General features: G+C 34.9%; 1 protein-coding gene across 3 annotated transcripts; it reads left to right on the plus strand.

Moving 5' to 3' along the window:
• The first annotated feature begins 4884 nt into the window (after positions 1 to 4884).
• LOC112029847 (probable inactive receptor kinase At5g10020) lies at positions 4885 to 12419 on the plus strand. Of its 3 annotated transcripts, none has more exons than XM_065773407.1 (4): positions 4885 to 5206; positions 5483 to 6388; positions 8497 to 10065; positions 11553 to 12419. In XM_065773407.1, exons 2-4 carry the CDS (start codon positions 5485 to 5487, stop codon positions 12140 to 12142), a joined length of 3063 nt encoding a protein of 1020 aa, XP_065629479.1. In that variant the 5' UTR covers positions 4885 to 5206; positions 5483 to 5484; the 3' UTR covers positions 12143 to 12419. The 3 variants fall into 3 exon arrangements, with proteins under 3 accessions (XP_065629479.1, XP_065629480.1, XP_023918292.2); XM_065773408.1 differs by having other exon boundaries at positions 5112 to 5206; positions 5337 to 6388; XM_024062524.2 differs by lacking the exon at positions 4885 to 5206 and adding an exon at positions 5337 to 5383.
• The last annotated feature ends 412 nt before the right edge of the window (positions 12420 to 12831 follow it).

Raw genomic sequence — 12831 nt, forward strand, 5'->3', positions numbered from 1 at the left:
TTACTTGCTTTTCTTATATAGTCTTCATCTTCCTATCTCCTTCTTCCATCTGTTGATCATCCATTCGCCTCTCTTCTGGCCGTCCGTCCCATCAGAGGCCTTATCGGTACTCAAGTGGTTCACTCTGATCAACATTACCCTGCTAAGGGGTTATATCCCCATTAATGCGGCCAGAGGGGTTAGGTGAATACATTAAGTGTGAATGTGACAGCTTGCTCTGGGCTTGTCCCCTCCCAAAAATTATCCTTAGTATGCCGAGGACGAAGAGGTCCTCGGCGTGGGTCAAAAAAGAGGCTTTCCCCAACTTAGCCTTGGCTGGTCAGTCTTCCTCAGCGCTGGCCTTGGGCCTACTTTGCGATGGGCTGTGGCTGTCAGGCCCACGGACCCCACAAGTAGTAAGTTAAATAGTGAGATTTCAAAAAGTAATAAACCCATTTAAGTGGAATGATATTATATTTGGGTTTAATATGTGTCGAGTTTTTAATTTATTTATATTTTTAAATCTTATAATTTAATTTGTTATTGTTGTAAGTTGGAAAGATTAATTTGTTACACCCTAAATTAATTTTTTCCAATATGTTTTTCACCTAAGCTTTACAACCCTTGGTGTCTTGCCAATAGTGCTAAGTGTACGCTGCTCTGAAATCAAGTTGCTTGTTTGTGCTTTCTTGGTGACGTGGTCATCTTTGAGTTTTTTTTTGCATGGAAGGAAAGTCTATTCATTGTTAAAAAAAATAATTGATATTCCTAAAAAAAAAATATATATATATATATATATTGTATTCTTTGTCCACTAAGGAATATGGTTGGAGTTTTATATGTTTAGATAGAGTAGCAAAGAGTTTGTTGGTTTTGGCTTAAGAGTCCTCCCATATGTGGAGATGAAATCAATAGAGGTAATATATATATATATATATATATTTTTTTTTTTTTTACTTAGGAGGTAATATAAGGAGAGAGATAATAAGTTTTGGGTTTTCTCTAAGGATTATGTGAAGTGCACAAATCGAGGAGAATTTGTAAATATTGGATATTAAATTTAGTGAAGTGAGAAATAAAGAATGGAGAGAGAGAGAGAGAGAGAGAGAGAGAGAGAGAGAGAGTGTGAGTTTTTCATTTAGTCAAGAGACACGCAAGAAGGAAAGTTTTAAGAATTTATGTAGGAGTCTATTTTTTTGGATGATGTGACCATAGAAAGTTGTAATTCTTCCTTTAAGTGGAAGAACCTCGACGTAACTCTCTATAATAACACCTTCAACCTCGAGTAATTTTAAGGTTACACTTTTTACCACATTATTTTTCACAAATATTTTATGTGAAAGATTGTGACTGTCTACTTGTCATTTTCACATACACTCAACCACATTTTTTTTCTACTACTCAGTACTTACAACATGACACATTCATTAAAGTTGTGACACAAAAAATGCGATCCAAAGAAATTTTTCTTCAACCTCTTATGCATTCTATTTCTTTTCTTTTATTTTTTTGATAGGTTATGCATTCTATTTCTATTACACTAAAGCTTGCATTATCATGTATCTCAGCATTCCAATGCAATGGCTAACTGTCAGATTTTTCAGTAGCCCATGCCAATTTTGTCCCTCCTTTTGGCACTAATGGGATAGGACATTTTCTAATTGCCTTAGCTATCTCATACTTAAAAATCTCACTTATTGATATTTCGAATATAGTACTACAGTACTACTGACTTATCTTTAGCACTAATGATATATGAATCTTTCTAATTGTCTCAATGGTTTCCTCTTCGAATAATTCAAATGATCCCACTTGCCTATTAGATCTCCTCAAGCCTGCGACAGACCATTCCTTGAGCTCTGGCTTCTCTGAACTTGCTCTTGGCCTAAGCTCTCCACCTGTGGAATCTATATGATATGGCTTATATTCTAAATGTAAATGTCTTGACCATCACCCACAGCAAAACATCTTCGCTTGCATATCCCTGTTACTTACTACACCTTGTGAGATCCCTTAATTTAGAGTTTAAACATTCACTAAAATTTAAAGGTCTAACAGAATATGTTATCATCAGTAATGATGATGATGGTGACAATATGATATCGTCAGTATTGGTGGAGGTGGTGTTAGCAACACAATGAAATGAAATGCCAATTAAGCTACAAAATTATCGAACCCTTCAAGTTACTTCCAAGTGTTTATTTAAGTTACAGGAAGCACTTTTTTTTTTTTTTTTGCCAAGTAATTAATGAATGCACAATAATAGTAATAGAGAAAATGCCAATGATGGAGATTATGATTGGGTGCAATACCCCACTTGGTGCAATTACTCCATTCCCGCACTCAATTTTTTTTTTTTTTTTGGGTACTACTCTCACTTTTAAACTTTTATCTTTTTTTTTTCTTAAATTTTTTTTTTTAATGATTAAGATTGAAAGTTACTTTTTTTAAAACTCTCAATCTCAGCTATTAACAGCTATTGCATCAAGTAAGTATTGCACCTTATCTCAATCCCTATGAAGGAGAGTATCTATAGTCAAAAGTAGCTTAATCCTAACTTCCATTAAATTACCGAGAAGGAAAATAGAAGAATTACAAAAAAATTTTTATAAACTATTAACCTAATAAGTAGTTATTAGTAAGTGAAAAAATGATGTCAATTAATGGTGAATTGAAATAAGAACTAGTAAAAATTTATCATAATAATAATTTGTAAAAATATTATAAAATAGTTTATGGTTACAATGTTACTAAGTGAATAATTATTAATAAATAAAAAAATAATATCCATCAATAAAGATTCAAATGAAAACTAATAAAAATTTATGGTAACAAGAATTTGTAAAAGTATGGTAAAATATAGTTTGCGGTCACAATCATTACTAGGCCAAGATGGTCTTTCCCTCTACCTGTCCTGTCAACTTCATCCCGTGTCCTCTGTGGTAGCCACCCACGATTGCGTTACCCTTCATGCGAGGCTAGGTAGCAGACTAGCAGGAGTTGATTTGCTAACTATTAATCATTTTGTAATCTTGGAAAAAAAAGGTATCTCTCTTTGTTTTTTTGTTTTTGGATAGAAATGGATGAAGGTATCTCATGGGTGTATATTCTGTTATTCTCTTCAACATGACTCTTCTGACTCTAACCCATAAACTATGAAGAAGAGGACGATTATATCCAACACATAATAAGCTAATTATTAGTAATCTTGAAACTCATAAGAATTTTAAACTAAGTGTGGGTTTGGATTGCAAGTTTTGTTGCGGCAGCGTTTTGATCTTCACGTTTTCAAAAAAAAAAAAAAAAAAAAAAAAAAAAAAAAGGCCGGCATTTTTGACTTTGGGGGACAAAATTCACTGTTCATACACTGTTTATGCACTGTTCACGTACTGTTTACGCACTGTTCACGCAATATTTAATATTAAAAGTGGGTCCCACAACACTATTTACACATTTAAAAATTATTTTGCTACAGTGTTTTCAGCAACAATCAGTTTTCAGCAACTTTCAGCAACAATAAGTGCTATCCAAACGGACCCTAAGCATGGGCAACTCTAATACCCAATTACGTTCTTTTTTTACTTTTTTATTTTTATTTTTTATTACTTCTCTTTTATATAGAGAGCAATAGTAAAAGTTAATATTATGGTATAATAATAATAATAAATAATTATTATGAAATGAATATCATAAATTCAAATTTTTACATGATGGATAAAAATAATTTTTTTTTCAAATTTTTTGTTGAATATTGCAAAAAGAAAATTGGATTAGACTGTTCAATTGGGAACCATATCCTAAACCGGTCTGATAAAAATGGCCAGAATCAATGGATCAACCAATAAAAACCGAAAACTAAGCCCTTTTCAGTCTTTTTACCTTTTCAATGTTTAAAACGATAACCTCAACAAACGTTGATGTGGTATATGTGTATTGGATGCTAGGATGAAGCTATGCTTGGACCAAGGGGGGCAATGGCCCCCTCTGGCCTAATGAGAAAAAGCAAAATATAAAATATATAAAACTTGGTTTTGAATTTTCATGCTTCATTTTTGTTCTATACTTCCATGCTTTCACAAAAAGTACACTTTCTTTATTCAATTTTTCATTAAATTTTGATTCTTTTTTTGGGTTTCTGGGTTCTAAATGATTTATGAAATTTATCTTAAAGTATTAGCATATGATAATTGCAGTTTAAGTGTTTGATGAAGTTCCCCAAAGAAGCTTGAGATAAAAATACGTGCACGCGCACACACATATATATACATATTATTCTAGAACTACAATATAATAAACATGGAGCTACAATATAATAAGCTTGGATAAAAAACATAGTTGTCTTTGGGTTACTCTAGCTACAATACTAAAGTTTAGGCTATAACAAATTTTTTAAGCATTTGAATTTGAGTGTATTTTGCCCATCTCGCTCGTAGTCCTAACTCCGTTCTTGATTGGATGACTGGAAGCACATGAGAGAGCATCTCCTTAGAGCATCTCCAATGGCTTCTTTAAAGCTAATTTTAGAGAGAAAACACCCAAAAACCTACTCCAATAGTTTCTTTATCTCCATTTTTTTTAAGAATTGCTACAATGCTTCTCTATAAGTAGAGAACATTGTAGCGTTTCCTATACATAGTTTAAACGTTTTTAGCTATTATAATAATCAGTTATTGAATAAAAAAATGTTAGAAGATATGTAGTTATTAAAAATAAATAAATAATGAATAAAAAAATAATATTTAAATAAAAAAGAAAAATAATAAAAAATCTGGTAGAAGATATATTAAAAAAAAAATAAGTAAAATCACAGTTTACTACCCATCTAAATAGTACAAAAATATAGAAAACTGCGGTAAATGCCCTTAAAGGTCTAAGCCTGTCCAGTCTACTTCTTCCCTTAACTGACCCGGGCTCACGGTGCCTAATGCATTGGGATCGGTGCTCGATGTCTGTGGAAAAATTCATGTACTCCACATCCACGCTCTAACTCAACAGTCAGAGTCCACAACCACAGAAGTGTTCCCCCAAAGTGAAGCTGTATTTAATATCTGCAAAATCCAAATACCTTCAAATAAAATAATAACAGATCAGCTACCATTGCCATTGCCAACTACCCACCATTCCAATCTTAATGCCCATTGCCTCACTTACTCTCACTCGTCACACTCTCTCTCTCACAGCTCACTGTTCAGTGCCATTGCCACTGCCACTGGCTATATAATTTATAGTAAGACATTTATAGTGGCTACACTCTCACTCGTCACTCTCTCTCTCACAACTCAGATTTATTAGTACTTTGACTACTTTCTCAGCTCCTTTTTTTTTTTGTTTTTTTGTTTTGTTTTGTTTTATCTTAGTGAAAGAGAGCAGCTTTTATTGAGCTTTTTACTCATTATTGTTGCTGGTATTGATTATGTATCATTCCCTTCTTTCATTTTCCTTCAATTCCTTGTTGTTTTTCTCTTTTTGAAGTTTTTGAGAGTTGGTTTTTTGTGTAATCAAGGAATGCAGGTAATCTTTTCGATAATATTGCTGTGGGTAGTAGTTGCCTCTGGACAATCAGATTTGGCAGCACTGTTGGAGCTAAAGAAGGGCTTTGTAAAAGACCCATCTGGGAAAGTGCTTGCTTCATGGATTTCTAAGTCCTCGGATTCTAATGGGTGCCCTCTAAATTGGTATGGGATTACTTGCAGTAGTGATAACCATGTGACATCAATTACTCTCAATGATGTGGGTCTGGTGGGTGAGTTTAGCTTCTCAGCTATCTCTGGCCTTGGTATGCTTACCAACTTGTCCATTTCCAACAACCAGTTCACAGGGACTATTTCCATGATTGGTTCAATTCAGTCCCTTCAATATTTGGATGTTTCAGGCAATATGTTTCGAGGGTCAATACCCTCTGCATTGTTCAATTTGAACAACTTGGTGTATTTGAATCTTTCTTCAAACCAATTTAAAGGCAATGCTGGTGCTGGTTTTGGCAAACTAGAAAAGTTGAAGTATTTAGATTTGCAAGCAAATGGCTTTTCTGGGGATATAATGCAGCTTTTGTCCCAAATAGGTAGTGTGGTCCATGTGGACCTAAGCAGCAATCAGTTTTCTGGTTCATTGGATCTGGGACTTGGGAGCACCTCTTTCGTCTCCTCCATTCAGTATTTGAATATTAGCCACAATTCCTTGGTTGGTGAGCCATTTGCTCATGATGGATTGTCATTTTTGGACAGTTTAGAGGTGTTTGATGCTAGTCATAATCAGCTTGTGGGGTCTGTACCTTCCTTCAGTTTTGTGGTCTCTCTACGTGTTCTTCGCCTTGGAAGCAACCAATTTACAGGCTCTCTACCTGAAGCTCTTATCCAGGAGAGTTCAATGGTCTTGTCTGAGTTGGATCTTAGTCTTAACCAGCTCCAAGGTATCTTCATTTAAACACTTTACTCTAGCTTTTTTGTAAAGGTATTTAGATTACAATTTGGCATACAATGATACGACATCATGTAGAGTGTACTTTTTTATTTATTTATAACCAAAATGATGAGTATCCTTCAAACAACTTTCTTGTGTTATATGATGACTAGTATGCTTCAAAGATCAAACTATTTTCCCGCGTTTTATGTTCCTGTAGATTATATGCATTTTATTCTGCTAGTAATGTCAGTGCATTTGGCTAAGGCCAAAAGACACTTTTGGGTCTCTAAACTTGTCCGTGAGCAATATTAGTCCCTAAAGTTTAAAGTGATCGCATTTAGTCCCTAACAAATTTAAAGTGATCACTTTTACTCCCTAACGTGTCTATTGGAGTGATGACTTATTTCAGTTTTAGTTTATCCACATCATCTAAGGGACTAAAACAATCACTTTAAACTTCCTAGGATTGCTCGTGTGCTAAACTCTAGGGATTAAAAGTGTATTTAAGCTTTTGGCTGAACATCAGCTATGGTGTTCTCTGAAGTATCAAATAATTACGTGGTAAGAGGTGATCAAAAAATTATCAAAGAGGCATTTACAATTCCACTATAAAACATCAGCTGTTTTGATAAAATAAAACACCTTTTATTATTTTTCACACTTACTAATGATGTTTTCTATTGATCCATCTGTACTTGTGAAAGCAGGCTAGAACTGAACTCTTCATCTAACGAGGAAAGAGCCTCTAGGTGGGAGTCACACCCAACAATAATTAACCAAATTGGAACTGATGAAATTAACAGTTCCGGATCACCATGAACAACTGGGCTTTAGAAACAATCCGTTCTAGAAAAACTTTTAACCTTTTTAGAAAGTAGACCATTAGTATCAAGTACTCACTAACACTAATAGAAAGCTAAGAATAGAATAAGAAAATATGGTGAAATTTACTTTAATGTTTTATGTCTTTATGTTGATATTAAAATATGATGCTTATTCTGTATCTAAATGACTCGCTAGTAAATTTGAGAATTTGTTAGCCTTTATACAACTTGGTTTATTTGGAAGTGCATCTTAGAAACCTCTTAAACTCCTCAGCTCCTGGAGTGATGTCTAATGTAGGCCCCACTTGTTTGGTGGAAAAGTGAGCTTGTAAAATGCAATTCTGTACATACGCATAAATGGAAGATCCTAGTAAAGTGGTTTAATGGGAATATGTAGTTGTATTTATGTTCAAGTTCCAATCGGGAAACCTTAAGTGAGCTTCATTATTCTATTAAATGAAACTATGAGTTATATGAAAGTAACACAGTCTATGTCAATCCTTTCCCTTTTTATGAAAATGGCATGGCAACATGTATAGGAAAAGCATATATAACAGAGAAGATATATGGGAATGGTATGATTCATGTCAATCCAATTTTGAGTCTTGTGTATTAGGTTTTGTACCTTATTGTGACTTTATGTTTATCTACACCAAATTCTGCACCGAGGTTGATCTGTGTATGACCTCAGTAATTTAACTTTTTGGTGAAGTTTCGATGGGATGGTTACAGAGGTAAAAGAGAATGTTATTCTTTATTTTTTTAAAATGGGTGTAGGATTAGATTAATCTCAGTAGTGATTTGGCAAGAATTTGACCTTAGAGTAAGAATTTTAATGGTGATCAAAATAAGAACATTAACTGTTTTGTTGGAACATAAAATTAAGGGAAAAAAGGGATTAGTCAATTAATGATTTCATAAAAAAATCGCTGCTGATGCTCAAATTCTTAATAATATTTCTATCTTAGAATTTAGATCATAAGAAGTTCATCATCAATACCAGTCAGTGCTTTAAATATGTTCAATGCTCATATTCTCTTGTGTCATGATAGCTTCTTTTACATTGCATGATGATGTACTCCAATATCCTTTTTAGACGTATACTGTGTGATAAATCCCATTGTAATGATCTTTTTAACTGTTCAGGAGAGAATTTCTTCTGCTGTAGAATGTGTCATTCTTTGTTGGTTTTTATCCAGTACATATAGCTGGCAACTAATAAGTTCTTATTCCAATACTCCATTTCTTCCATTTTCCTTTGTAGTTTAAGAAGAATTTACATTCATGGCAGGTCCATTGGGAAGTATCACCTCTGCAAATTTAAAGAAGCTTAATTTATCTTCAAACAAACTGACTGGATCCTTACCTGCCACGGTAGGTCACTGTGCCATCATAGATCTGAGTAATAATATGCTCTCGGGCAACTTGTCCAGAATCCAAGGTTGGGGTAATTATGTTGAAGTTATTCAGTTAAGCTCAAACTCATTGACAGGAAACTTGCCAAACCAAACTTCTCAATTTTTGAGGCTGAATTCTCTTGAGATATCTAACAACTTGTTAGTGGGTGATCTTCCTCCAGTATTGGGTACTTACCCAGAACTAAAAGTGATTGATCTTAGCCTCAACCAGCTTAATGGAGCCCTCCTTCCAAGCTTGTTCACTTCAACCAATTTGGCTAACCTTAACTTATCAGGCAACAAATTCTCTGGGTCAATACCTCTTCAAGAAATTGGAAATATTACTTCAATAGGTTCTGTGGAAGATTTGAGCCTGGTATCTCTTGATTTGTCCAAAAACTCATTGAGTGGCCATTTGCCCCCAGGGATAAGTAAGTTTAAAAACTTGGAATATCTTGATTTATCTAAAAACAACTTAGATGGTAGCATCCCTGATGACCTTACAGATAAATTGAATGCATTCAATGTGTCATTTAATAATTTCTCTGGTCTTGTACCTGAAAACTTAAGACGGTTCCCTGAGTCGGCATTTCATCCAGGAAATTCCTTGCTCATTTTTCCTTATTCGCCATCATCTCCAAATGGTATTCCCAACTTGACTCCAAGAGAACACAGGCCTCATATGACAACTGCTGTTAGAATTGCCCTGATTGCAGGTTTGGTTGGTGGCACTGCTGTGATATCTCTTATGTGCATATTGATATATTGTAGAACCCACTGGCAGGAATGTCGGAGAAGCAGTTCATTAGAAAATGGTGCAAAGAAAAGTGTTGCACAAGGGAGTTCCTCCATTTCTCATAGATCAGGAACCAACAAAAATGTGGACCCATCATTAGGTTCGTTTAGATTTGATCAAGGCACATTATCATCACCCCAACTGAGATCTGCACATGATGCTGGTGACACTTCATCAGTTGTAAAGAAACCTAAAAATCTTGGGCATCCAGAATCAGTAAAATATGAGGCAGGAATATCTTCTCCCATGTCTCTCGTTTCATCTTCAAATCCATCACCTTCTAACAACCAACAACTACCTGATATTCCTGGCATGCTCAAAGTTTGTTCTCCAGATAAATTAGCTGGGGATTTACATCTCTTTGATAGTTCCTTTTTATTTAAAGCGGAAGAACTTTCTCGTGCTCCAGCAGAAGCCATTGGAAAGAGTTGTCATGGAACATTGTACAAAGCTACACTTGACTCTGGTCATGTATTGGCTGTTAAATGGTTAAGGGAGGGAATAGTGAAAGGAAGGAAGGAATTTTCAAGGGAAGTGAAGAAACTTGGGAACATCAAACATCCAAATTTAGTTTCTGTGCAGGGTTACTACTGGGGCCCAAAGGAGCATGAGAAGCTGATAATATCGCATTATTTCAATGCACAGTCTCTGGCAATACATCTTCAAGGTAAGATTCTTTCTTTCTTCTTAATGTTAGACATGCATTCTAGAATCTTTTGAACTCTTTCACTTTAGAAATTCAATTCATAGGATATCAAGTCAATGGACACACCTTTTATAGCCTGTACTGAAATATGGTGAACTCAAAGCTGCCTTAAATTTATAGCCTATATATCCTTCGGGTGAATGGAAGAGTTTCATCTTCCTGAAATGAGGAATTTCTCTGATGGTTGATAATGTGGAATCTGATTGGTGCTCAACCAATTAGATCCAAAAGCTGGGACAGAATTTTTATGCCACTTGCACTGGATCTGGCCTGGCAATCCTATGAGACCTGATCTATGTTCATGATGGTCTTATTCTATTTTCTTTCCTTAATTTTATCAATTATTTATTAGTTATTTTCTACTATTAGGTATTCTTTATGGGATTAATGTAGCTAAGAGACTTTCCTTGACAGTTGGCAATAAATTATCTAGTCAGACGACTCCGGCCATATTTGCACTTTTGTCCTAGGAGTAGGAAGCAGTGGTAAACTATGCAACCCTAAGTTTGGGTATACGTTACAGGGCACTCACAGTTTAGTTGTACATATATATTAGCAGATGAATCAAGAGATGGAATTAGAATACTCTTTTTGAAATGGGCTTGAGACTCACACCTATAAGGCCTTCATTAGCTTATCTTCCTCAATTAATTAATAAAAAGGAGTTGGAATTGAAACACAAAGAGTCCATTTAGTCAGCCCTTTAATATGTTATACCATGGTAGGAATGTATTTGTTAGAGAATTTTGAATGTAAGTAACTAAACCACGGTAAGTGGATTTCCTTTATTCAAAAAATGGGGGGAAAAAAAAATGAAACATTAGAAATATCAATTTGGAGATTTTGAATTCTTGGATTTCATGAAGTCACATTAAACTCTACTTGCTCTTGTTATGTTTTTTTCAAATTGTGGTTTGGATTTGTGTGTACATAGGGAATTTTTTTGGTGCTTTTTTTTTTTAAAAAAAAAAAAAAAAAAGCATGCACTATATTTCTATGGTCTTGCACAACTTATTTAATCCTTAAATCAAAGTTGTTGACAAACTTTAGAACCCTAACATTGATTCAATTTATCCATTCATGTATATCCCAATAACGTAATTCTTTACAAGTATGGAATCAATTAAACATTATGGCAATCACAAAAACTTGGCACCTGCCATAACTTGGGCCCTAAGGCTTTTCTAAGTTAACATCTGCTATTGGCATTGGGCACTTCATTTGCATAAAGCATGTACAGAGCCAGTATCCTTAGTTGACTCCTGCCAATTTTTTTGTTGGAAGAAACCTATGATTTGATAGAACTACTCATGATGACTGAAAAAAGGACTGACTACTGATTATAGAGAATACATTTTCCTAAATTTCTATCCAAGTTACTTATTCGGACTTTGTTATTCCTATATTTGATAGAAAATTATGTTGCATGCCTTTAATATCTTCCACAGAGGCGGAGCCAAGAAAACTGTCACCCTTGTCCCTTGGTGAACGGCTTCGGGTTGCTGTAGATGTGGCTCGATGTCTGAACTTCCTACATAACGAGAAAGCAATACCCCATGGAAACCTCAAATCCACAAACATTTTATTGGAAACTCCTAATCTAAATGTACTCCTCACTGATTACAGTCTACATCGAATATTGACTCCAGCAGGAACAGCCGAGCAAGTTCTAAATGCAGGAGCCCTTGGCTATCTCCCTCCTGAGTTTGCTAGCTCGAGTAAACCGAGCCCATCATTAAAGAGCGATGTCTATGCATTTGGAGTTATCTTGTTAGAGCTTCTGACTGGTAAAAGTTCTGGGGAGATAGTCTCTGGGATCCCAGGTGTGGTTGATCTAACTGACTGGGTGAGGTTATTGGTAAGAGAAAATCGTTCTGTTGAGTGCTTTGACAGGCTGATTCTTGACAGGCACAAAGTGGAGCACCCTCCTAGAGTTCTTGATCATATGCTACATGTGGCTTTAAGGTGCATCCTTCCCGCATCTGAGAGGCCCGACATGAATACAGTTTTTGAAGATCTTTCTGGGGTAATGCAGTAGAAGATACCACCAGTTAAAACAGCTTTAACTGTTATTGGCACTCACACCATTTATTGGTTGGTTCTTTTTCCTAAATTGATTTTCTTCTCTATTGTCTTTAATTATTTTAGCTGTTTTTTTTGTGAATAGTAATGTGAATGACAACTCTAGATAGGTTTTTAACAGCTTGAGGCTAGCTCATTCTTTCCACACCCAAATTGGGAATGTAATTTCATTCTTGAATTCAAGTAGTGTTAATTTTTCATTATGGAAATAACCTTGCAAGAGGTTTTGTTCATCCGTTTAGTTTTACTTTTGGGTGTATTTATACATATGAGGCTTGATAATTGATTGATAGGAAGATGTAATATAAATTGGATTATATACCCTCTTTTAACCAATTTTCAGCATACAGATTAGCCTTGTGTCTTTAATTTGCTTATTTCAAGGTATAGGTAACTTTTATTTCATCTCATTTACTCAAACACCAAGAGATTTTCACTGAACAGTACATGATTAGCTTGGACAAGCACTATCATACAGTTATGGTGTCCAAAAGTTAGTGGGAAAAACAAATTCTTGTGATTAATCTTGGAAGATATGGAGGGTACTTTACAAAACTATAATTTGTTCATGGACTTCTGATTGAACTTCACAAGCATTGGGCTTGGCAGAACGTTTGAACTCAACTAATCTGACTGGCAGGCAGA

The sequence above is a fragment of the Quercus suber genome, unplaced genomic scaffold (assembly GCF_002906115.3).
Source record: "Quercus suber isolate HL8 unplaced genomic scaffold, Cork oak 2.0 scaffold_74, whole genome shotgun sequence".
In the NCBI taxonomy this organism is placed as follows: domain Eukaryota; kingdom Viridiplantae; phylum Streptophyta; class Magnoliopsida; order Fagales; family Fagaceae; genus Quercus; species Quercus suber.